The 26,959-nt window shown below is 36.6% G+C and overlaps 1 protein-coding gene across 2 annotated transcripts; it reads left to right on the forward strand.

Moving 5' to 3' along the window:
- The first annotated feature begins 688 nt into the window (after nucleotides 1–688).
- Nucleotides 689–26,196, forward strand: FAM199X (family with sequence similarity 199, X-linked). 2 transcript variants are annotated; one of them, XM_007182759.2, is made up of 6 exons: nucleotides 689–1,223; nucleotides 9,018–9,237; nucleotides 18,219–18,368; nucleotides 18,744–18,905; nucleotides 19,984–20,250; nucleotides 21,537–26,196. In XM_007182759.2, exons 1-6 carry the CDS (start codon nucleotides 1,027–1,029, stop codon nucleotides 21,705–21,707), a joined length of 1,167 nt encoding a protein of 388 aa, XP_007182821.2. In that variant the 5' UTR covers nucleotides 689–1,026; the 3' UTR covers nucleotides 21,708–26,196. The 2 variants fall into 2 exon arrangements, with proteins under 2 accessions (XP_007182821.2, XP_057394545.1); XM_057538562.1 differs by having other exon boundaries at nucleotides 19,984–20,121.
- The last annotated feature ends 763 nt before the right edge of the window (nucleotides 26,197–26,959 follow it).

A 26,959-nucleotide genomic window follows, 5' to 3' on the forward strand; every position in this document is an offset into this window, starting at 1 on the left:
AATATATCTTCTACGGGAGCATTGGCGGGAATACCTAAGTCTCATTTGGGAGTCAGGGAAGGCTTCACAGAGGAGGTAACGTTTGAGCTGGGCTTTAAGGATTAGCAGTGGAGAAACGGCAGGGCATTCCAAGCAGAATGCATAATGCGTGCAAGAGCACAGAGCACAAAAGAACACTACGTGTCCAGCAACTCTAAGTAGCCTGGTGGCTGTTGCGCAGTTCTGGGGTTAGGTGATCAAGGGTGAAGCAGGGACTATTTCTTCCTACTTGGCCCACTTCCCCTGCAGGTCATTGCACAGTGCTGGGCACACACACTTCAGAAGCTCAATAATTACTTGTTGAATTGGGACAGGGTGATCGAGTGTGCTGGGAACCAGGGCCTCCGGATTCTTTCTCACGCACCGCAGTGTGACCTTAGCTAAGTCCCTTTTCTCAGGACTGCGGCTTGCTGATTAGTAATCAGCCGAGGGTGAGAAAGCGGAGGAGGAGGTTGACCTGAAGCGCCAGGCCTCTCCAGCGCCTGGAATCCCTGATTCGACGCGTGGAGGGCAGGGCGGGGCGGGGCGGAGCCGGAGGCGCGGGCTGCGGCGGGCGGAGATTCAGTTCCTCCTCCGCGCCAGCAGGGGGCACAGGGAGCGGCTTCCCGCCGCCTTTCCCTTCCCTGCGGGTGTCGGGCTGAGTGCTGCAGTTGCGAGCGGCGAGCGCAGTGGGCGGGACGGTTGGCGGCGGCGGCGCGGCGCTGCGCTGACTGGGCTGGGCCGGGCAGCGGCAGCGACGGCTGAGGTGGTTAAAGAGGCCACTGAGGCGCTGACTGAGTGGCCGGCAGGCGCCTGTAGCCTCGAACAGCCGCTTCGTGCCGCTCGGCACTCCCCGGGCAGCGGTGGGCCGCGGTGCGCAGCCTGCCAGGGAGCTGCGGCGGGCACACCCCGGCGGCGGCGACAGCGGACAGGTTAGAGTGGGGGCAGGGACGGTCGCGGGGGCAGTCGGGGGCCGGAGAGGGAGCCCGAGCCAGGCCATCTCCAACCATGTCCGACGAAGCGTCAGCCACCACTTCGTATGAGAAGTTTCTAACCCCCGAGGAGCCCTTCCCGCTTCTGGGACCCCCTCGCGGGGTGGGCACCTGCCCGAGCGAGGAGCCGGGCTGCCTGGACATCAGCGACTTCGGCTGCCAGCTCTCGTCTTGCCATCGCACGGATCCGCTCCACCGCTTCCACACCAACAGGTACAAACCTCCGCTGAGGGCAGGGGTAGACTGCCCACACCCCTGCTTCCAGCCGGAGAACGCCGGGTTCCCCCCATTCTGGCCCTCCGCCTCGGGTCTGCGTTTCCAGTCGCCCCCTCCCCCACCTTCCTCCGCCCAGCGCTCATTCCCGGGCTCCTTCCCTCTTCCCCTCCCTATTTCACCCCTGTCCTCCGATTTTCCTTTTGGCCGGCATTTTACTCTCTCTCTTTTCCCCCATTCATCTTCTGACCCAGCGACTCCTCCCTTCCCCCTCCCGCCCCATCTGTACCCTGTGAATCCCAAACCCCAACCCTTGATTCTTAGATGCTTCCCTGTTTTCATCCACCCTCAAAAGTTTAACCCCTTCCATTTCCGGTACAATCCAGTCCTCCATAGAGAGGATTTCGGATGGCTCAAAATCAAAAGTCGATCTTTTTGAAAGGTGGCACTTTAAAAGCTTGAATCTACCTTTTCCCAATTTTTAACCTGTCTCATAGCCCTATTTCCACCTCCCAACCCCCCATTTTTTAGTGAAGCTCTAGGAAACCAGGCGATTCTTTTTTTTTCTTTGCTCAATGAACTCTTTGCCCTAGCGCTTTAGGCCCTGCCAAAATGTATAAGCTTAAATCTGGAAGATTCCTTCCTGAAGCACATCCTTTGGTTTGCTCCCCCAGTGGAAGGATGCAGCGAAGCTTAGGATGGGCTTGCTTATACAAATTTATTCAGAGGGTGCATCCCCTAACTGGTTTTATTGGAAGGTAGAGTGTTCTGGAGAATTCTCTGATGCAGGCATTTGTGTTATATCAAATGTGGGGGATTTGAAGATGTTTTACACATACCCCAACCTATAACATAGGTGCATATTATATGTATATGTGTGTATACACACACACACAGAAGCCTGGAAGGGGGTGGAGAACAAGGGAGGAGGGAGAGAGAGAGGGATTCAGCTATGGAAAATACTGGAGTTGCATTAAGGAGTCTAGTTCTGATTTCTGGTCCACTTTACAATATGAACACAAACAAATCCTTCCACATTCTAATGCCTTTTGCATGCTCCCCCAACCCCTTAAATCAATCTACAGAGTTACTAACCTTCTACCAAGTACAAGGAATATATAAAATATGATTCTTACCTAAAAGAAAGTTATAGTCTGGAAACAAGGTGTTACAATTAAATAATCATACAGAACATCGCTATAACACATTTGAAAAGAAAACGGTAGTAAACTTGTTACAACTGTTCCAAATCCTCATTGCAAAAGTGAGGAAACTGAGGCCCAGAGAGAAAAGACTGTGTTAAAGTTAATAAAACCGAGTCAGGCAAAGCCAGGATTACTCCTTCGGAGCCAGTGATGAAACTTGGAACAGAACTAATGGCTCCAGTGTTATAAATGGTTGTTACGGTTTCTTAGACTAACTCACAGAAACCCATGATGTGACTATAGCATGAATGTAACATATTTATGAAATCAAGTGTGCTTAGAATTGTTTGCATTGGAAAATAAGGTAAAAGAATACTTGTGCACATATTGGATATTTTAAGTTTTGCAGCACTGGAATAAATCATATACACAGGAAAGTTAAATGATCTCAGAATTAGCCTGCTCTGATGATGAGGGCAAAGGAGTGGGGACAGAGGCTGAGGGTAAGTGCTGCCAAAATGTGTGGGGGTGATGGGGAGGGAAGCATGGTGAATAATACATTTCTTACAGCTTGTTCTGTTCTTTCTCCTCCTCCCCATTTTTTCCTTGTGTTTTTCTACCCCTTGTCTTACAGACCTTGGTAGGGTCAAGGTTGTTTCCAGCATGAGGTGGTGAAGATAGAGGGGGAGGTTCTTGTTCAGCCCCAGTTTTCCCAAGTCAAGCATTTTTTCTAGTTACTGCCTGCTTTCTTAAAACCCCCCTCTCCTACCCTACTTTTCACAAGGCTTCGAATGGTAGCAGGAGGTCTAGTCTGTCTTGCTCTGTACCCTCCTCAGCTGAGATAAGGGGAAGCAGAATTAGCAATTCTTACAGCAGGTGATGTTTCTGCCCTAGGCTACCTTGCTTTTTAAATCTTTTCTCCTTCTGGAACATTCTGCCTTCTTACCCCGCTCCTCAGGATGGCGTTTGAGAGGACCATATGCTTCCAGTTATTTCTTTTCAGGGAGAAGAAAACAGCTAAATCATGTATGTGGGCAAAGTTTAGTTTAGGGAGTTCTTTTATTTTGGAGTTGTATGGGTCACAGCACATCATTCACCAATTCAAGCAACAATCCAAAACAGAAATCAGATCTGAATAGTTGAGTTCTGATATCGTGCCTTGGGTTTAATCATTATAAAACAAGTTTCATTGAAAATAGAAAGCTTGTCAGTGGGTAGGTACTTGATTTACCTTTATTTTGCTTCTTCCTTGTTACCTGATAACAAAACTATGGAGATTGTTTAAATAATGCTGTTGATAAGGGCCTTATGGTGATGATGATTTTGTGTCTGCTCGTTTACTGGACTCTGGGGTATCTATGCAGTCTTCATTAATCAAAAGAGTCAAGGCACTATTACTTATGATTCCTAAGTTTGAATGTTTGTTGCGTTTAGAGTCACCTGTGACTTAGATTGGTGTGTCACTGGTCTGGGTTCAGTGGAAAATGAATTACACGAACATAGCCAGCTTCCTGAGAATTCACTTTTCTAGGAGTATCTTTTAGGATTTTATCACCAAGTTGGGTTAGTCTAGAATTTGGGGGGAATAAAATAAACTTCAGTAAGCCAAAAAAACTTAAAACATTTCATTTTTAATTGAAATATCAATATGGAATATATATATAGTTTCTAAGGCTTTTTTTTTTCTTTTAGTTTGGGGGACAGGATTTTTCTGGTGTAATTGTGGGTTTTCTCTTAGCATTTGTCCACGGTAACTTCCACTGTCATCAAAAAAGGATATCATTTAGCAAATTGAAAAAAAATATAATGATATTGGTAGGTCCTGTAATTAAGTTGTGAGATGAAGGAGGTTAATATGAACTACTCAGTGTGTTATTCTCTTCCTCTTTCAGGAGTACATCAGTACTTTGACATTGAACAATTGTGAAAAGCATGTGGGAGGACAGTGCCTCACTTTTGTATACCCTATTGGCAGGATACAAGATGAACTACGTATTGTATAAAGCAGTTACTCAGTTCTGTGATTTCAGAGCCCCATTTTCAATCACCATTAACTAGCAAAAGCCCAAGACTACCGTGTGCCTTTTGTTCTACCCACAGTTTTCCTGTCTTGTTAGAGAATTAGAGGTGCAGAAGAGTTGTGAGTTACAGGTGGGAGAACCACGTTTCATGAAGTGAGATGTATTACAGAGGCATGAGGAATTTGGTTTGGGGGCTTGTTGTGACAAATTGAGAATGGGGATCAGGCTTTGGAGAACTATTTAGGCTAGAAATGTAGATTTCTAGAACAGAGATTCCAGTAGTGTGATAGGAGTGGAACTGTGGGGTTACAGAGGTTGAGAGAATAGAAGACACTTTTCAATAAATTTAGCAGGGAAAGGAAGGAGAGATGTGGTAATTTGGAAAAAAAAAAGTGAAGGTTTCTTCATTTGTTTTTTGCCTTGTTTATTTATGTATTTTCCAAGAACAGATATTTTAGCTCCTTAGAAGCAGCCCACAGGAAAGAGAGAAATTGAAAATACAAGAGCAGGTGGGATGACAGGAGATGGATGGGATTAACTCAAAAGGCCAAATGGAAGAATTAGCCTTAGAAATGACATGGAATGTTGTTTACTTCCCAGACTGTAGAGGGGGTAGGAGGGATGGGTAAGGATCCCAAGACAATGGAGGTCGCTGGGAGGAGAGTTGGAAATTTGAATGAGTAAAGTAGGGGGGTTGTGTCATCTGCTCTAACTTGGGACCTTGATGGCCTGTTGGGCTCCAGAGGAGTAGCAGAAGTCAGGGTGGCTGTATGGGGATTCTGGCAGGGAGTCAGTGAGGAATACAAAGAGGACTGTTAACTGAGAATAAATGGCATGGATTTGGAATGACTTTCAGTAACTTGACAGTAGGACTGTATTCCACAGTGCTCATTGGCTGGATTCTTATCCTGGGAGGTAATAGGTCTACCTGAGAGAGAAAGGGCTGCAGAAGAATGTATGTGGTGCACATGCTTTTCTTAATTTTAGAAAAATACCGCTGAAATCCTTTCATCTGTGTATTCTTGCTGAAAAGCCTTGAAGATAAATGTTCTTGGCTTTTTTTTTTAATTAAAATTTGGGCAGCAAGCCTAGTTATTGAGTTAAACCCCATTTCATGGATTCTTTTCAACGTTTCTTTTAAAATATGGAGAAAGTCTCCTTTGTGAATAATTGCATGGTTATAGCTAGGATCTTAGTGTTAGGTAGTTTTCTGTTAGTGGAGTAAGATGTAAGGGCTTTGTAAATTTGAAGAGTTCAGTGCTGAGCACACGTGCACAGTGCCCTTCCATTACACATTTGAAACCAACAGAACAGTCTAAAAGCATCTCTTAAATTTCTATTATAAAAGTTCATTATAGAAAATTGTGGGCATATACGAAACTGTAAAGACCACTTATGATCCTTTTCACTAAAGATAACAGCTGTCTACATTTTGATGTTGTTACTTTTTTTTTTTTTTTTTTTTTGGCCGTGCCACATCGCTAGCAGGATCTTAGTTCCCTGACCAGGGATTAAACCCCCACCCCCGGAGTGGAAGTGCCGAGTCCTAACCACTGGACCGCCAGGGAATTCCCTGTTGTTACTTTTAATGTTATTTCTTTGTACATACATAATTTTAAAAATCAGGATACGGCTATATATATAATTTGTGACTAGGTTATTTGCAGTTACATTTTATTTTCTTTTTCAATAAATAACCTGAAAATATGATTTTTAATGATTTTTAAAACACCATTATTCAGATATAGATATATCATTTAATTATTCCCAATGTTTTGGGGCATTTGTTTTTCCTTTTTTTGCTATTATAATATTGTTTGGACATGTTTGTGTATACATCTTTTTTCCAAAATTCTATTTGGGGAAAGGGATAGATTCTTAGCAAGGCAATTACTGAGTCCAAAGGAATGAACCTTTTTAAAGCTCTTTATATATACACTACCAAATTGCTTTTCAGAAAGATTATGCCAGTGCCAATTTAACATTCCCACCAGCAGTGGATGAAAGTACTTCCTACTTGGTTTTTATCTACCTTGTCTTAAAATAATAAGAATAAGAATGTTTGCATATTAGAAGATAATAGAATTTTTTAAAAACTCAAAGTACTATTTTTCTATTTTGTAAATGATTGTTTCAAGTATGAGACCAATTTCCTTGCTGCTGTTAATTAAAAAAAAAAAAAAAAGAAAAGAACAAGGAGCTAAGGCTTCTAAGAATACCCAGAACCTTGTAATATCTGTTATAAAGTTATAGATCTGGAAAACTGAGGAACATCCTGATTTTGCCCTAAGGTAAGAGCACAAAACCAAGCAAATTCCTGACTCCCTTGTCAGTGATCTAATGATTAGGTTATTAAATATGGCTTAGTTTTTAAAAAAGAGTCATTATTACTCGTGAAGGGAAACACATTTCTAGTAAGTTTTCGAAGCTAAAGAGAAATTCTCATTAAAAACAATTATCTAACAGCTTTTCCTAGTACATGACACAGTGCTTTGGCGCACTGAAGATGCTGACTAAATGTTTGTTGAGTGTGTGAAAGGACAGAACTTTCACTGTAATTGTCATTCACAGCTTTCTATTGCCTTACTGCATGACTGAGGCAATTTGGTTAATTCTACCAGGTTTGTTGATTTTTAAAAAATGAGGATACTGCTTACCTAGCAAGCACGTGATGAAACTAGGTAATATTACAAGGTATTCTAGGATTCTTAGGTGAATTTTAGGTTTTTGCCTATCTATAAAAGTTTGTTGACTTCTGCTTTTATATTACTGAACTATAAGAGTTTAGAGTGTGTGTGTGTTTCAGTGCTTTAAAATACTCTACCTTTAGTACAAAGGAAAAGGTGCCATAAAATTGTCAGGATGCCCAAATTTTGTAAATCAAGAACTTTGGAATTAAGATTAGCTATATAAAATAAGAGGGGAAGTTTAAAAAATGAATACACAATTCAGGAAAAAACTGGATTTAATGAAAGGTGAGAAACAACCTAATAATAGGTAATAACAAGCTTTTCTTCAGGAAGTCATTATTTTAGTACCTTATTAGTATCAGATATACTAAATCATGTCTTAAGGGTTAATTTCCCTAGGCTACTGCCAAAGCAATGAAGATTATCTCATTAATAATATAAAGCTACTGGAAATTTATAAAAGAAAACAGATTTGTAGATTTCAAGATAAAAAAATTAAAAATATATAATACTGCAACGAATAATACAGACAAAATGTTAATATCCTTAACATATAAAGAACTCTAACAAAATCAACAAGGAAAATATTAATACCTAGTAAAATGCTGTAGCAAAATAGCTAATAATTATTTTTAATTTTGCTCTTGCCAGTAATCAAATAAAAATTGATATAAAAATGTTTTTCTCCTATCAGCTAGGTAAAATTTTTAAAAATGAAAATTTTGGTGCTGTTAAGGTTGTGGTGAAATGAGCACTTTTATGGACTGCTTTGGGGAAGGCAAATTAGTGCAGCCTTTTCGGAAAAGGCACTTGGCTAAGTATACTGTCACCCTTAGAAGTGTTCATATTCTTTGACTCAGTAATTTCCTTTCAAATAATCTATGGTGAGAGATTATATATTTCGATAAATAATTATAAACAAAACGGTTTCATCTCAGTATTATTTGTAATACCAAAAAAAGAATTGGAAACAGCCTAAGTACCTATTATTGGAGTAATGTTAAATAAATTATGATACATTTAATCAGTGGAATATTATATAGGCATTAAAATGTTTTCAAGTAATATAGTTGGGTAAATGTTCAATATATAATGTTAAGTGAATAAAAGTAGGATACTAATATCTATCTACACACACACACACACACACACACACACAATGCTGATTCTGTAAAAATATACATATGCATGTAGAAAAAAGTGCCAAAACATTATGGATCAGTTATTGTTAGTTAGTGGAATTATTGGTCATTTTAATCTTATTCGTCACTCCTTTCTTGTTCCAACATCTTTGCAATGATCCTGTATATCATCAATATGTAAAGGTTATTTAAATATAAGAAACACTTTGAGCTTCTACCTGTGTACTTTGTTGGTGCTTTTCTCTGCCCTGCACTGGCTACTCTCTTCTTTAATAATAATAGCTGCCATGTATTGAGCACATTTTATGTCTGCTGAGTGCTCTGTATGCATTCTCATATAATGTAAATAGTAACCGCATTTTAAAGATGATGACCCAGGCTTGGGGAGGATTTGTTTCGCTTCAGATCAAACAGCAGGCAAGTGACAGAGCAAGAATTTGAACTCAGTCCGGCTCCAGTCAGACAGATATGAAAGTAGAGAATAGTGTAATGAACCCCATATACCCATCGTGCAGCTTCAACAATTACATATGGCAGTGTGCTTTATCTATACCCCTACTCATTCCTCAGCCCCTTCCTTACAATTTTGAGACAAATCCCAGACATATTCATTCATAAATATTTTAGTATATATCTTTAAAAGATAAGAGCTCTTTTGAAAATAATCACAATATCATTATCGTATCTAAAAATATGCTCATATTCCTCATAAATGTACTAATCGTATCCTATTTGTATCTTAAAATTGTGTGGATTCTGTAGTTTCTGTTGTGATTTCTTTTGTGTTGTTTTTAAGGTGGAACTTAACTTCCTGTGGAACAAGTGTGGCCAGCTCAGAATGCAGTGAGGAGCTGTTTTCATCAGTTTCTGTTGGAGATCAAGATGATTGCTATTCCCTATTAGATGATCAGGACTTCACGTCTTTTGATTTATTCCCTGAGGGGAGTGTCTGCAGTGATGTCTCTTCTTCTATTAGCACATACTGGGATTGGTCAGATAGCGAATTTGAATGGCAGGTAGGATTTTTTTTCTTATATTGCCATCATTACTCCATAAGTAGAAGTATGAATTTCTGTTTTGATGTTTTCATCTCTACCTTAAAGTAAATTTCTCCAGTGTTTATTCAGTCTTGGAGATTCTCTGACAGCATTAAGAATTAGAAGAAATATGTATCCTTTATTTTTGCTAACGTACCTTTTAGGCTTCTCACGCTACAGGTACCTTTTGTACATTTTCATGTAATTTAATACTTGTATAATGTTCCTATTATTATATATCATTAGTACCTTTCTGTGCATTAATCCAAGCAAATTTTCTCTTTATTGATAAATGGCCTTCATGTCCTTATAGGCACAATACCTTTACATCAAGGTCACGTTATATATCTAAGATCACAAACCACTACATAATACATAATTTTTCATTGTTATTAGGAATATAATTTCTCATTTTGTATTCTCTTCATATGTAGAGATGTTTTTCACCTAACAATGTTTTTTTTTCTGTGGCACATATACCACATAAAATGGCTTTGTGGCAAATTGCACTCATCATAAGGCAGCATTTCCAAACAGTCTTTCAGAAAATGTAGATCATGTTATGGCAACATCCATTTTCTGATTGTAAAACACAATAACGTTTGAAAAAGCTTTTCTTGCATACAGCAACTGTTATATTCAACAAATACTTGAATATATACTATGTTTGAAAGCCATCTAAATACTTGAAGTTGTTTTCCAAAAGATGAATCAAACATTTTATTTCAAGCAATTTTTATTAAAATATCAAATAATACCAAATAGCATAAAATTAAAAATAAGTCTCCAAGTCCCACTCTTCTGTGGTTACCACTGTTAAGAGCTTGTGCAGATACAAGTATGCTTGCACAGCGTTAAAAACACACAAAGGGACTTCCCTGGCGGTCCAGAGGTTAAGACTCTGCGCTTCCACTGCAGGGGGGCACAGGTTCGATCCCTGTTCGGGGAACTAAAATCCCGCATACTGCTCGGTGAGGGCACCCCCCACCAAAAAAAAAAAAAAGACACACAAAAATGGGATCATACTTCAGCCACTGTTGGGCCCTCTGCTTTTTTCAACTACCTGTACTATATCTCATTCTTTTTGATAACTGCATCATAATTTAATCAGTTCCCTAATAATGAATATTTAGGTTGGTTTCAGTTTTTTCTTGTTATAAACAATGCTATACTGAAAATTAAGAGGCTTTTAAAGAGGAAAATATAATCCACAGCCCTTCTATTTTTAAATTTTATTTTATTTCAAATGCTTCTATTTCATATACAGTTGTAAATATGATTTGGATAAAAATTATTTAAAAATTTTAAAAATTGAGATAAAATATACCATTTTAATAATTCTAACATGTATAATTCAGAGATTTTTAATATGTTCACAGTGTTGTGCAGCCATCACCACTATCTAATTCCAGGACATTTCTATCACTCCAAAAGAAACCAATGCCTGTTAGTAGATAGTCCCAATTTCCCCCTGACCCCATCACCTGGCAACCACTAATCTACTTTCTCTATGGATTTACCTATCTGGATATTTAATATAAATGTACTCATATAACATGTGGCCTTTTGTGTCTGGGGTCTTTCACTTAGCATAATGTTTTCAAGGTTCATCCATGTTATAGCATATAGTATTTCATTCCTGTCTTAAGTCAGCTCGAGCTGCTATAACAAATACCATAGACTGGGTGGCTTAAACAACAAACACTTATTTCTCACAGTTCTGGAGCCTGAAAGTCCAAGATCAGAATGCCATCATGGACAGGTTCTGGTGAGCACCCTCTTCCTGGTTTGCAGATGATTGCCTTTTGCTGTATCCTCACATAGAGGTGGGAGAGAGAGAGAGGTCTGGTCTCTTGGTCCTCTTATAAGGTCACCAATCCCATCACACAGGCTCCACCCTCATGACCTCGTATAAACCTAATTACCTCCCAAAGCCCCACCTCCAAATATCATCATGTTGGGGATTAGGACTTCAAGATATGGATTTGGGGGGTGACAAACATTTAGTCCATAGCAATTCCTTTTTATGGCTGAATATTCCATTTTATGGATACATAACATTTTGTTTATTCATTCATCAACTGATGGATTGTTTCCACTTTGGGGCTATTATAAATAATACTGCTATGATCATTCAGGTACAAGTTTTTATATGGACGTATATTTTTAATTCTCTTGGATATACACTGGAAGTTGCTGGGTCATGTGATAACTTTATGTTTAACTTTTTGGGGAACTGCCAAAATGTTTTCCAAAGTGGCTGTACCATTTTACATTTCCACTAGCAATACATGAAAGTTCCAGTTTCTCCACATCCTTTCTAACACTTGGTATCGTCTTTTTTATTATAGCCATCCTACTGTGTGTAAAGTGGTATCTCATTGTGGCTTTGATTTGCATTTCCCTAATGGCTAATGATGATGAGCATCTTTTCATGTCTTATTGACCATTTGTATATCTTCTTTGGGGAAAATGTCTATTCAGATCCTTTGCCCATTTTTAAATTGCATTGTCTTTTATTGTTGAATTGTAAGAGTACTTTATATGTAATGGCTACTAGGCTCTTATCATACACATGATTTGCAAAAATATTTCACGTTCTGTAGGTTGTCTTTTCATTTGATATAGTGTCCTTTAATACACAAAAGTTTAAATTTTATAGAAGTCCAATTTATTTTTTCTTAGAGTTCTGTGCTTCTGATGTCATATTTTAAAAACCATTGCTTAATCCAAGGTCATGCAGATTTTTCATCTGTTTCCTTCTTAGAATTTTAGAGCTTTAGTTTCTACATTTAGATCTTTGATCCTTTTGAGTTACTTTTTGTATATGGCATGAGGTAGGACTTCCAAATTCATTCTTTTGCATGTAGATATCCAGTTGTCCCAGCACCACTTGTTGAAAAGACTAATTTTTTCCTTATCTAATGGTCTTGGTACCCTTGTAGAAATGAATTGGTCATAGGTGTTTATAGGTTTAGTTCTGGACTCTCGATTCTATTCCATTGATACATATATCTATCCTTATGCCAGGAAATCCTTATCCTTATGTTTTGATTACTCTAGCTTTGTAATAAGGTTTGAAATCAGGAAGTGTGAGTTCTCCCACTTTGTTCTTCTTTATCAAAGTTTAGGATCAGGTTGTCCATTTCTGCAAAAAGGGAAGTTGGAATTTGATAGGGATTTCATTGAATCTGTAGATCAATTTGGGGAATGTTACTGTCTTAACAGTATTATTAAATATTTCAATCCATGAACATGGGCTGGAATGTCTTTATTTAAGCCTTCTTTAATGTCTTTCAGTGATGTTTTATAGTTTTCTGTGTTTAAGTCTTATGGTTCCTTGGCTCAGTTTATTCCTAAACATTTTATTCTTTTGATACAGTTGTAAATGAAATTGTTTTCTTAATTTCATTTTTTGGATTATTCATTGCTAGTGTATAGAAATACAGTTGACTTTCATATATTGATTTTGTATCCTGCAACTTTGCTGAACTTACATATTAGCTTTAATAGTTCTCTTTTTCTGGTGGATTCTCTAGGGTTTTCTATATTTAAGATCGTGTCATCTGTGAATAGAGATGGTTTTCCTTCTTCCTTTCCAATCTGGATAGTTTTTTTTTTTCTTCCTTAATTGCCCTGGCTAGATCTCCAGTACAGTGTTGAATAGAAGTGGCAAAAGCAGGCATCCTTGTTTTTTTCCTGATCTTAGGGGAGGAGCTTTCAGTCTTTCACCTTTGAGTATGTTAGCTGTAGGTTTTTCACAAATGTCCTTTATTATCATATTGAAGCATTTCCCTTTTATTCCTAGTTTGTTCAGTGTTTTTATCTGAAAGGGTGTTAGATTTTGTCAAACATTTTTTCTGTATCTGTTGAGATGATCACGCAGTTTCTTCATTCTGTTAGTTTGATGTACTACATTGATTTTTGTATGATGACCCACCCTTGCATTCCTAGGATTAATCCTAATTGGTCATGGTATATAATCCTTTTAATTTGCTGCTGGATTTGGTTTGCTAGTATTTTGTTGAGGACTTTTGCATCGGTATTCATAAGGGATATTGGTCTGTAGTTTTCCTTTCTTGTGATGTCTTTGTATCACTTTGGCCTCATAGAATGAGTTGGGCAGTGTTCCCTTTTCTTCTGGATAAGATACTATAATAAAATTCTCATTTAACATATAAACTTTTTCATGATCTGCAAATTATTCACTTAATGACTACATAATAGTCCTGGTACTCTAGTATGCCAGAACTTATGAAACCATTCCACTATTTACGTCTGTTTCAGTTCTTTTTCTATTATAGATAACACAGCAGTGAGCATCTTTGTGTGGGTACTTTTTAATTTTTCAGTGCCTCATTTTTAAAAAATTTTATTGAAGTATAGTTGATTTACAATGTTGTATTTCTTAGGTACAGCAAAGTGACTTGGTTATACATACATACACACATATATATATATATTCTTTTTCATATTCTTTTCCATTATGGTTTGTCACAGCATATTGAATATAGTTTCCTGTGCTATACAGTAGGACCTTGTTGTTTATCCATCCTATATATAATAGTTTGCCTCTGCTAATCCCAAGCTCCCATTCCTTCCCTTCCCTACTTCCCAGTGCCTCATTTTTTTAAAGTGCACACTTTGTATTGAAAATAAGACCACAAGGATTCTTAACACAGTATAAGCAAATGGAGTTCTGATAATTCTGATAAATATTTTTTCTGCTTATTTCATGTGACTTAATTTAGAGTTATCCGTAATGTTGCAAAATGGCAGGCGCTTTTTAATTTTAATTGCTGACTTCTTCACTCATTTTATGAGTAGAGTGGAAAACTATCCCCGACCACTCACTGTTAATGCACATGACTGACAACACTGAAACAAAAATAAGGCCTGCCTTAGTAATGTGTTTTCCACTTCTGAAATTGGAGTGTAGGTACTCTGTTACCATGGATATTTGCCGTTTAAATATGCTGAAAGGTTTAAAATGCTCTCTTGTCTTTGTGGGATCTCATAATCATGAACAATAAATTACCCCAGAAGATAATTACAAATTATGTGTTAGGATTAATGTAGGCTAAAAATCGTTGACTGTAGTTTAAAAATTCTTATTACCTCTGTTGTGATTAAAATCTTCATCTGTTTAAATCTTTCTTTTAAACAGATGTTTCAGTTACTACTAAAGTAAATATAAATGATTCATAGATTCTCTGGGAAGAGAAATGCTAACTGCTTGATAAGGCAGGATTTTAACCTTAGAATGAAGTAGCATTTTAGCATTTGAAGTAGCATGAAAACATCTTGCCTTGCTGATAGTTTTCTTTGCTTGCAGTCCTTTTACTATTAAAGATATATTTGACTAGTCTTAGAACTTGAGAAATTATTTTATTGTTGAGCAGGAAAGCATAGAATATTTAAAGAGTGAGTAATTCAGCTGTCATGCTTGAAACCTAGAGGTACAATTTGAAATTGCGCATCAGCTGTTACAGAAATGAGCTTACTCATAAAATTTTGCTGCATACTGCAGAAAATATGGCAGAGGTTTGATTTAATTCTCCTTACTTGTCACAATTACTGATTCTAATATAGATATACCAAATATTGTTGTCCATGAAAAATACGAGATGAGAATTATTAAGCATTTTTATCCTGAAGTATATTATCAGTTATAAAATGGAAAATTGCTGTCTAATAAATACACAGGAGCACATACAATTAATTCTCCTGTACATCTGCAGCTCTAATCCCATATCTCCAATTGACTACTTGACATTTCCAGTTGAATGACCTTATTATTTAGTGCTAGCCCATTATCTGATGCTGAGTCCTTGATCAGTAATGCAACTTCCAATTACAGTGTTTCCATGGGGGAAAAAAAAAGACTCTGCTTTGTGACATGTCTTATAGTGTATTGTAAAATGATTATTGTCATTTCAAAGGACACTTGTACTTGCTTTTCTCATTATCACTGCAAACTCTTCATATCCCAAATTGCATTCTTCTCTCATTCCAAACTACCTGCAGGGCAGGACAGGCTGACATAGTTGAAAGCACTAGACTTGTGTCCTTCTTTGGATGCTGCCACTAACCGTATGACCCTCCCTGGATATCATTTTTCCCTTATTTGTAAAATGAGGTGTAGGTCTAGAAGATCTATGTAACATTACTTCAGGTCTCTTGCCATAAAAAATGAGGTCTTTAAGGGTTGTATGTTAACCAGGGTGGGTTGTATGACCGTGAAATGTTGCCAGTTTTCTTCTGGTCTCACATATGGCCATTTGACTATTATCCTTATCCATTCAGTTATCAAATAATCTTATAAATTATATTTCATTTGAAAATTTCCCTATGTGCTCCCATCTTTAGTCCAGGCCCAGATCACAAGAAAAGAGCTTCCTAATTCCAGTCTTTCCTCTATTTTGTCCCCATACTGCTTTTTAACTCATCTACCCTCAAGACCAATTTCATCATTACTACTTCTACTTAGAAATGTTATTGGCCTACTTCTTCATATCATATAACAGCTCTAGTTCGTTTGTTAAACTTTCAAATCCCTAGCACTGATTTTCTGTTTTAATTATATTGGTCTCCTTAACCTCATCCTATGTTTTTTTCTTCCACCTATGGTTTTATTAACTTATTCTCCTTACCTGAATACCTTTTCCTTTTCCCCATGCTGTCATTCCAAGAGACTACCTTGTGAAATTTAACCCAGCCACTTTAGCAACATGAGGTATTCTCTGAGGGTTTATGCTCCTTTTTTAAAAGGGTTTAAAACTATGGCAAGGTATAGAAAAAGGGACATACTGCGATTTATTGAGTATCACCCATGTGCCAGGCATGTTACCTTACGTAAATCTCTCAACAGTCCTTTGAGATGGATGACAGTAACCATAACTTACTGAAGACTCTGAAGCTCAAAGAAGGGAACTAACCTACACAAGATCACATGACTAGTGAGCAGTGGGGCTGGGATTTGATTTGAACTCTGTTTGGGATCTTTTAACCTCTCCCCAGAAAAAAATGGCCAAAGAATCATTAATTGCCTATCTTTTACCACCCACCCCCCAACAAACATGTAAACAGAATTAAAGGCACAAATTAAAATGCTTAACATACAGTCTGGCACTTAGCGGATATAGGCTAAAGATTTAGATGAATTCTTTTCTTAAGTTTTGAGAGTATAGATACTTTGAGAGTTCCTTTCTCTACCTAATTTATCAAAGGAGCTTGAAGTAGGGGAGGCCTTTCATCTGATAAGGAGCATCTCATTTTGTTTTAGGAACCCCAGGGAGATCTTTAACATAGTAATGTTGTGATTTGAAGTTTTTCAAAGGGAAAATAGCAAAATGTTTTACTGACGTTAAAGGCTGAAAAAGAGATGGCCTTCATGTGTGCATTCAGCAATCATTCTTTCATTACACTGACTAGGTAACATTTGGGCTAAGGGTGAACAAGCAGTGTTAGTTAATGAGATTTTAAAGGAAGTCATACAGATTGTTGGATGTCACTTATATGCTTAGATTCATCAATGACAGTCAAAGTGAAAATGTGGTTTTTAAGAGTAATAGCTAATGTGGATAACTTCATTCTAAACATCATGGTCACCTTGTGTAGTGATCAACCCCCTTTTTGTGGCTTCACTCATCTCTTCTATGCAGTTGACTCCCCAGTGCCTGCCCCCTTGTAGTTCTCTAAGCTTTAATCTTGTAGCTTCAACTCACACTATGTTTATATTATAGCACAAAAATTATATGTTTGTGCTATTGTATTATCCTTCCAAGTAGAATATAAAGTTCTTGTGTAAGGACCACGACTTACACTCCTTTGGATTCCCTGTACCTATTAAAGTGCTGTGGATACAATAGGAGGCCAAACACATGTGATTGCAGTAATCTGCATGGATAAAATGGCTTTTATGTTTTGGTAACTTCAAAAGCCTAGTAATCACCTAGAGTTCAGATATAATTGCAAAGTCTATAGAACCAAAACAACAAAAAGGTGCTGTTTTGTGCATTGTAAAAATGAAAACATTATTTTTGAAGATTGTTATTTACCCATGGTAGAAGAAAATATTTTATCTTTCTGAAAAATGACTTAAACACATTTATTTAAAATTAAATCCATTCCGACTTTTGGAAGTGATGGATATGTTTATTACCTTGATTGTGATGATACTTTCATGGGTGTATGCATATGTCCAAAGTCATCAAATTGTATATATGAAATATGTACAGTTCTTTGTATATCAGTTATAGCTCAACAAAGCTGTTAAAAAATTAAATCCATTCTAACTGATTTTTAATAGTCAGTATAAAATTATAGCACATATTTTTGCTGATTTGATTTTCTGTGTGTTAGGCTTGCTTGCTTTCTCCTTTGTCTACACGTTGTCTCTTGCCATTTTTTTCTAATTTTTCTTTTATAATACTTCTGGTCTTTAAAGTATTTTTCTTTATATTAACAACATATTTTAAATTAGTTTAATTGTCTCAAGGTTATGAATACAGACATGAGGACAAGGGCCATGATTTGTCTTTATATTGGCAGTATGTCTAGCACAGTGTCTGGCAAAGAGCCAGGTGGTGGCAGATCACTCAGGTCTCTTGAGATGGAGACTAGTGCTCCTTATTCATTATGCTGTGTGGGTCCTACATTCACATTATGAATTTAAAACCTTAATGATGATTGACTCTTAAGTTAGCATTTTAACAAGCCTTGATTGTGATTTTAAGCTTTTGGAAAATATCTCTCATTGAATAAGTGACTGTATATACAAAGAGTATGTTGATGTTGCTGCTTTGTCTAACATAGGAGTGGATCAGAGTTAGTGTCTTCTGATTCTGTATTTGTCATTAGTCTTTTATTAAAGTCATTTTTAATCAATGCAAAACATGTGGCATTTAAATTTATTTTAATTTTTCTTTCCCTGCCCCCTTCTCCTTATTTTTATAAAGTTACCAGGCAGTGACATTGCCAGTGGGAGTGATGTACTTTCTGATGTCATACCCAGTATTCCATGTTCACCTTGCCTGCTTCCTAAAAAGAAAAACAAGCACCGGAATTTAGATGAACTTCCTTGGAGTGCAATGACAAATGATGAACAGGTAGCGATCTCAACACTCTTAGTTAAAAGCATATATGTGGGGGACTTCCCTGGTGGTCCAGTGGTTAAGACTCTGCGCTTCCAATGCAGGGGATGCAGGTTTGATCCCTGGTCGGGGAACTAAGATCCCACATGCCGCCTGGTGTGGCCAAAAAAAAAAACACCACACATATGTGAAGCTTGATTTATTGCCTATTTAAAGCTACTGGATAAATGTGGATTGCTTAGTAAATATGAATTTGAGCTCTAACTAATTGTTTTGCAGGGAACAAATATAATATTAAGTGCTTCTGATATTTAAAACATTAAAAATTACACACTAAAAGATCAGAGGTTTTGGCATTGATCTTGTTTATTGTAATTTTTCATCATATAGGTGGAATATATTGAGTATCTGAGTCGTAAAGTCAGTACTGAGATGGGTCTTCGGGAGCAACTTGATATTATTAAAATAATTGATCCTTCTGCTCAAATCTCCCCTACAGACAGTGAGTTTATTATTGAACTTAACTGTCTCACAGATGAAAAACTGAAGCAGGTATGTAAAGAAAATACAGATTGTACAGCTATTGAAAATACCATTGTTTTATAACATGTATACTTGAATAGTCATATGTAAATACATAAATAATTAAGGTCAAAATCACTGCTGTGAAATGTAATATTAGAACACGTGGTTTTAAGAGGTTTTATGTACATCTCACCTGGCTGTACCTTTCTGGGACCATGTGGATCTAGAACCTGCTTTTTAGTTATGCAGATTTTGAAACCTAATTTCACAATTTAAGGGGTGGTTATGCTAAAGTATAGATTTATTCTAACTCAGTTTACAGAAGACCAATTGACAGAATCAAAATACTGATTATTGAGAGCTGTACTTGAGTGAACATCTGAGCTGGGGGATCTGAATAGTCTTATGCTGTAATTGAGCCTGGCTAGGATAAAACAATGAATTTTCCTTCTGCTATTCTGAGGTACACATTTCTGGTATCTTCTTTACTTCTCTTTCTCTGATGCATAGCTGAATGTGTACTTATGTTCTAATTTTTATTTTCTTGCATTTATCATCATTTATGAAAAATTTCTCTCAGTATTTCTCTCAACAGACATACTATAATTTTCTACATTCCAGCCCATTTTTCATTAGTATGGTAAATTGATGCCTTGCATTTGAAGACAGGTACTGTGGGCCCCTAGCTAAGATCTAGGAAACACTCTAATCTTAGATATCATCAGCAGCTTACTTAAATCATCTTAAGGTGCAACCTTTAAAAAATGCCTACTCTTATGCATTTTATTTTATTGTTAGTTTCTGTTTCTGAGTGTTATTTTCTTATAATCCTAAATTCTAGAGGCTAGTAGCCTTCCATTTACTGATTATATTTTATATGCTTTTAAAAATCTAACTTCATAATATGTATTCTAGAATTTTGAATATTGTCAATTTTTCTGGTACTTGTTTCTACATTTAGAGATTTCTTTTGTCTTTATATTCTACCTATGTGCACCTATAGCACTTTTGACAATTTTAAGTACAATATTCTTCTTTTCTCCATTATTTTGAAGGCAGAATGTCGAGGAACAGCAGTAACCAGTTTTTGTCTGTCTGTTCCAAGGTCAGAAACTATATCAAGGAGCATAGCCCTCGCCTACGGCCTGCAAGAGAGGCCTGGAAGAGAAGCAACTTTAGTTGCGCAAGCACCAGTGGAGTGAGCGGTGCCAGTGCCAGTGCCAGCAGCAGCAGTGCCAGCATGGTCAGTTCTGCAAGCAGCAGTGGGTCCAGTGTTGGAAACTCTGCTTCAAACTCCAGTGCCAACATGAGTCGAGCACACAGTGACAGCAACTTGTCTGCAAGTGCAGCAGAGCGGATTCGGGATTCAAAAGTAAAACGTCTAATCAATACAAAACTTTACCTTTCAATATTAACATTAGTATTCCTTCATATAAATTTCTTGAAGAGTTATAATTATCCTGCTGTATAGATGCCTGTGGGTTTTGGTTTTAATTGAACAAGCAGGATTCTCTCCTATTGATCAAAGCCCTCTAGGCTGAGTGCTTTGAAATGCTGTTTTGACCCACAGCCATATTACCTTCAATTTTATCTGATTTTTATGTCTGTTTTAAGTAAGATAAATTGATGGAAATAATGAGTGAGTCTCAAGATTGCAATACTGACTGCAGCTTACTACTAAGCGGACCTTACTATGTTGCTGATGTTGCTGTCTATTAGCTCCTAAAAATGTTCTGTATGTTTTTTGTGTGTGTTAAATGTTTTCTTAATGTTTTAATCTTGAATGTTCCTTCTTAGCTCTTTTTAAAATGTAATAATGCTTTCTCTAATTTCTGTCTACTCTTCTGACAGTTGAAAAAATTCTGTATAATATTATTGGGCACATAAATAAGAAGTTTAAATGTATATAGAATGGTTCTGTGACGCTTAGCAGGGGAGTTCGGTTCCTTGCAGTGGCGACAGTGTGGAGCCAACTTATGGATGATAAGGGTTTCTCTATAACTCTTTGGGAACCCAGTGGTGACAAGGATACACAGTGATTCCTTCCCTGGTTCTTACCAAAGTAGCAGAAACATAGCCAGATTTGTTCGTTGCCATGGGTTTCCTTTGGATATGTGGTCATTCCTTTTTGGCATCAGTTCACCAGTGACAAGGAATAGAGTACCCACTGGGTTTCTAATGGACTTTTAAGATGGTATTTGCTTAATATGAAAAAGACATGGTTCTTTCCCAGCCATTGTAAAATTGCTAGTGCTTTTGGATGAAAGGCACCTTAAAAGCATAAGCATTAGAGATTTTGACAGTGTTCTCTATATTTGTATTCAGTATTGTTCACTACATGTTTCCTCTGCACTGACACCAGTGTGCCTTAATTTGATATAAAAATGTCTAAGAAATGATTGGTTATCCATAACTAGTCAAATGATCAAGTTTCAACCCTTCCTTATAAGAAGATTCACTGGTCAAATACCATTGAAATAGAATCTTGAAGAATCATTTTCATGTCTAAGCTAATGGCTCACTTACTGGAACCAGGATTGTACTGCAGAGGAATTTGAACATCTCTAATCAGAAAATATAGAATTTGATCCATAAAATACTTTGGGATAGATAGGCCAGAACTGAACCTCACTGATTTAGAAATTTTTATTTTGACAGAAGCGATCCAAGCAGCGGAAGTTACAGCAGAAGGCCTTGCGCAAGAGGCAGCTGAAAGAGCAGAGGCAGGCTCGGAAGGAGAGGCTCAGTGGGCTATTCCTTAATGAAGAAGTGCTGTCCTTGAAAGTGACTGAGGAAGACCACGAAGCAGATGTAGATGTTTTGATGTAATAAGGGTGAATTTATCCGCGTTCTTTCTAAGCATTATTCTATCCTTATTTGTTTACATGCATCTTGACCAAACTTTTGTTGGTTAGGGCTGTGCTGATGTACTATTCATAATTTAGGTCTGTGGTTCTCAGCAGGTGGTCCTCAGACCAGCAGCTTCAGCATCAGCTGAGAAGTTATTAGAAATGCATACTCTTGGGCCCCACCCCAGACCTAGTGAATCAGAAATGCTGTGGGAGGGGCCTAGCATTGTGTTTTAACAGGCACTAGGTTATTCTGCCACACACTCTAGTTTTAGGAACCACTGATTTAGTAAATATTCTGACTATTTAAACTTCAGGGTGGTTAAGTGGGCTTTTTCAAAGACTAGTACTTTTATAGTTTAGAAGACTTTAAGGTACTGCTGACAAATAGTCTATTATGTCAGTATACATATGTAGAGATCATAATTCAGTTTCCTTCTTAATGTTATGATTTCTTAGTTTAGTTTTTCTAAAGGGCCGTAGCATAATTCTCAATTCCTAGTGGACATCTTTTTTCCAGGTTGGGGTAGGGTGTGGATTGCTGTTTACAATAGTGCCTTCATTAGGTTTAGTTCTATCTGTTTTCATTCATTATTAACTCAAAGGTGTAAAAACAGGCCCTGATATCTTTCGTTAGGTTTGTTTTTGTTTTTCACTTTATGTAAATTCAGAATCCTTTCTGCAAGTGATGACTACTGAGAAAATAATGTTACTAGTGGCTGAATTTTAGACTTGATGCTATGTTGATTAATATTCAAATGGAGAAATCAATTAAGCAAAACAACCAATTCTACTTTTCCACTGCTTTTTGAAATTTTAGGCTGTGAAACGGTTTTAAAGGCAGAAAATATCTCTATCAAGTTCTTTTGTAGGTCTTTTTATTTTCAGCACAGCTCTAATTTTTAACTATTTGGTGTAACAGCTTCTGGCATGTGAACAGGTTAATGTTCAAAATTAACTAAAGAAAACCCTTACAGTTCTGCTAAACTCTATAAATCGCTAGAAATACACTGAGCAGTGAGATATAAAAAAAAACTTAGCTTCTTGGCTACTAATAGAACTCTAATTTTAAATGTGAACTCATGGAGTCTCTTTAAATGTTTTCATGGAGAGTTTGTTATGAACATTAGAAGTAGTGTGATTCCTTTTATTTTTCCACAAATCTTTAAACATTCACATGGGTTAAAAAAAAAAGGAAACTGATACTACTGACAATCAAGCTGCTTTCTGACTTTCATAATTTTCTTTTTGTTGTGGAAACTTGGGAGGTAATCATAATTTTGTAGGAGGAGTTGTAATCAATATTTTTTTAAACTCTAGAGTCAGCGGTTGATAGAGTCCTACTTTTTTTTTTTACGTTGTATCATATCAAGTAACCTGTTAAAAAGATTAACAACTTAAATTCTTAATTCTCAGTTGATAGAAAGGCTTAACCTTTTCTTACAGTCATGTGTTTTGAAATTTTGATTTTATTTTGGTTCCCCGAAGGTTAAAGAATTGAAACTGAGGAAAAAATTTATATGTTGCAGCTTTGCTGAAGACTGTGGTATGGTTGTAACATTTCGAAGACTACTAAATTCATACTTCAAATTTTTACTAAAAAGTATATATGGTTATCAGTTGGAGTAGTCCTTCTGACTTTCCTCTTACCCCGTTTGTGCTTCTAACTAGCTTAGAGGGCCCAAAGAGAGCTTGGGGATAGATCCCAGAATATTCTGAGGAAGACAGAAAGGGTCTACCTCGTTGTTTTCCCTTCCAAATATATTAAGAGTAAATGGAGAGAAGAGCAAATACAGGTGAATTCTCTACCTGCTCTTAGCAAAAGCAAAATTCCAGGGAATGATTGCCTGTTCTTTTTACCTACTCTTCAAGGAAAACAGGCTACTTTTGGAGATCATAGAGCAGCATTTATCTATTAAACACTTGGCAACAGTTTACTTGACAGTGACCAGTAGAAGAAAATCCTAATAAGACCAATTCCTCTATTCTCCCAACAATCACGTAGTCTTACTACCCTAGATTTAACTTAAGTCACTATTAAACAAGTTTACCAAAGCACCACAGAGCCAATTTTTAAAGTTTATAAAGGTTTGAGTGTTTATAGTAAAGTGCGCCATGAAATTTTGTGTAAACTGGATGCGCTGTTTTTACGGTACCATAAATTAGAGATAGCTCATTAAGTTGGCTTGGAAGAGATTGAAAGAATGAAAAGAAAAGAAATTAAGCAACTTGGTTTTGCTTATCATCGAAGAGGGAGATTACAAAGTTTTTCTCTACCTACCCCCCCACAATAAAACAGCAGAAAAAGACAAAAAATTCTCATCTTTGTTAATGTGCTATACTTTTTTTTGGTTTTATTGCCTCCTGTAGGTAATTGAAGTTTGAATTATTTCTTTCTTGGAATAAGTAATAAATTCAGTCTGGTCTCTTTCTGAGTTCAATTTAAAACAAATCCAACTCAATATTTATTTCTTTTTAAATATAAACCCCAACTAACCAATTAATAAAAATGTGAGATTTATTTGCTCCAGTGTCAGTTCTCATCTGTAGAGAGTTGATGTTGGAGCAAATAAGTCTTTCCTTTTAAAAATCAGCCTTCTTAACTGAGGGCATGATAAAAAATAAGCCTTGTTAACTAAGGGCATGATAAAGTCACATCAGATTTATCCAGAAACATTTTATTAGAGATCTCGTATGTATGTCAATTATATCTCAACAAAACTGGAAAAAAAAAGATTTCGTAGAAGCCTGTCAGTCCCTACCACAGCTTTTAAAAGTGTGAACCTTGAGTTTAAACAAAATGGCATGTCTTTTTCCACAGTTTTGCAATGGAGTTAAAGTAAGGCAATGTAGTATAATGTGTAGTGGAGTATAAAGGGCTAATTCATTCTATCCCAAGAAGAACTTAGAGTAAAGTAACTTTTTTCTTTCTTGAGACTTGTCTTATTTTTAGTTAGGTGTGTTGGCAGTTTTGTCCGTTTTGTCAGTCCTTTGGGTTAACTAGATATTGCTGAATTAATCCCAGAAACTGACTTGTAATTCGATGACTCCATGAATTGGGTGGACATTTCATTTTATTTAGCTCTTAAAAGTGCTAAAACCCCTCATGAAGGAAAAATTTCAAGAAACTATTGTATAAAGGTATCCAGATTCTGATGAGCTTTAAAAATTGTGAAATTGATCAAATGTCTTCATATTTAAGCCAAAAATGTTAGTACATGACAAATATAGAAGTCTTGTTCCCAGGATTCTCTAGCAGAATTTTTTGTTTGTGGCTTACTCTATATAGCCTCATGTGCCTTAAAGGTGAACTCTGTACTTTTCGTCAATATCAGGCTGTTCCAAACTCAAAAGTAATCTAAATGTTGTAATTCGTTTTATAAAATGCCCATGCTGTTGGATATCAGTAAGCAAAGGCATTAAATCAAACCACGTAATCAATGATAAGAGTGTATAACAAAACAAAAACCTTCAGATCTCAAGTTTCATTTGCATAACTTGATTTTTGGCCCAGCTAGGTCATGGAAGAACATTGAAGTCAACTAAAGTATAGCTTAATGTATTCTTTTATTTTTTCCCCTGAAAAAAGTCATAAACCAGAATACTTTTTTATTTTTGGCTACGCTGTGTGGCTTGCAGGATCTTAGTTCCCCGACCAGGGATTGAACCCGGGTCCTCGGCAGTGAAAGCGCAGAGTCGTAACCACTGGACTGCCCGGGAATTCCCGAGAATACTTTTTAAAACCAGATAACTCTGGAAAGATAATTTTCAAGGCAAAAGTACTTAAAGAACAGAGATTATATAGCAAGTTGATTCTCTTGTTAACTTTAGGAATTCTTTGTATTCATTCATGTAATAGCTGAACATTCCTTTTCCCTTTAACAAATTACCTTTTAGCACTTCTATCTAGAAGAAAAAACGTTTGCTTCGAATTGGGAGGGGGTTACTTAAAGTCAGTATATAGTTTGAGATGGTTGATAGGAAAATTTCCAGTTACATTCAAATAGTAGTAGTGATGTTGATTACACTGACATTCAACATGTCTAAACTTAGAGGTAAATTTAATCCTTAAAAGGACTATTAGGTAGAAAATAAGTATTTGTATACACATGTACTGTGGTAACTTTGGATTCATTTTAAGTCTGACAAAGTAAGATAAGTTTTATCTTTACAATGAAATTATGCTAAGTGGCAGGAGGTATCTGAGAGATATTTAGACCTAGGCATCCCTGTCAGTATCTGGAACATAGCTCCTTAGAAATGCTTAATTCTTATTTCTTTGGAAAATAACTTACTTATTTACTTATTCCAAAAGGCTTAGAAGGAACTATGAAAATTCCTCTAGGTTAACTGGCTATTAAGAGTAAGAAGTCAACTATACTTTGATAAAATTTTTTTTAAGGATAAAAAAGAGTAAGGAGGTTGCATGGTATAGCTGAGTTGACTCACTAAAATTTTATTTTCATATTTTTTCTAATATTAAAATTATTTGTTTTCAGCCCCCCTTCACAATTATATTTTAAATTAAGGTTATTAATGTTTTAACCTAGATCACATAATGGTAAATTAATTTTTCATTAGATATTCATACTGAACTTGGAGGAACTGATTTGGTCTTCTCTGATTTCAATATGTAATACTTTTTATTGTTAAATTTCTTTGTTACATCTTTGTGGTCAATGGAACCTGTGGAAATCTGTGTTCTTTTTTTGTGGTGAGGGATGGGGGTAGAAAAGAGGAGAGTTGTTCTAATTATACATATGCATTTTGACTATATAAAGGTAGATGTAGAATTAATATGTATAAATGACAAGTTAACACTTACCTATTCTGAATTGTTCTAAGGAACAGTGGCCTGAAGCCATGGCTTGTTTTGTGGAGCTGCTTGCTCTTTAATAGTAGCTGACCAATTGGATTTAAGTTGAGACTTTGGGGTTAGGTTATCAAGCTGAGGCTTTTAGGAATGGAGCAGACCATGTCTGTTCCTATAGTGGATCAATTTAATTTCTCCTTTGAGTACTCTAATTTAGATATAGGTATTATCCATTCTAAATCTTTGTGTTGGGAGTTTTATAGAACTGTTTTCAAAAGCTATTAAGGATAAACACAAGTATATGTAAAACATTTCACAAACGGTTAAAACTTTCAATTTTTTGTTTTAGTTTCAAAGGTTAGTTATGTAGCATCAATATCATAACCAAAGCAAGTAGGAAGTTGACTGGTTTGGAGAAT

Source organism: Balaenoptera acutorostrata, chromosome X, assembly GCF_949987535.1.
Source record: "Balaenoptera acutorostrata chromosome X, mBalAcu1.1, whole genome shotgun sequence".
Lineage (NCBI taxonomy): Eukaryota > Metazoa > Chordata > Mammalia > Artiodactyla > Balaenopteridae > Balaenoptera > Balaenoptera acutorostrata.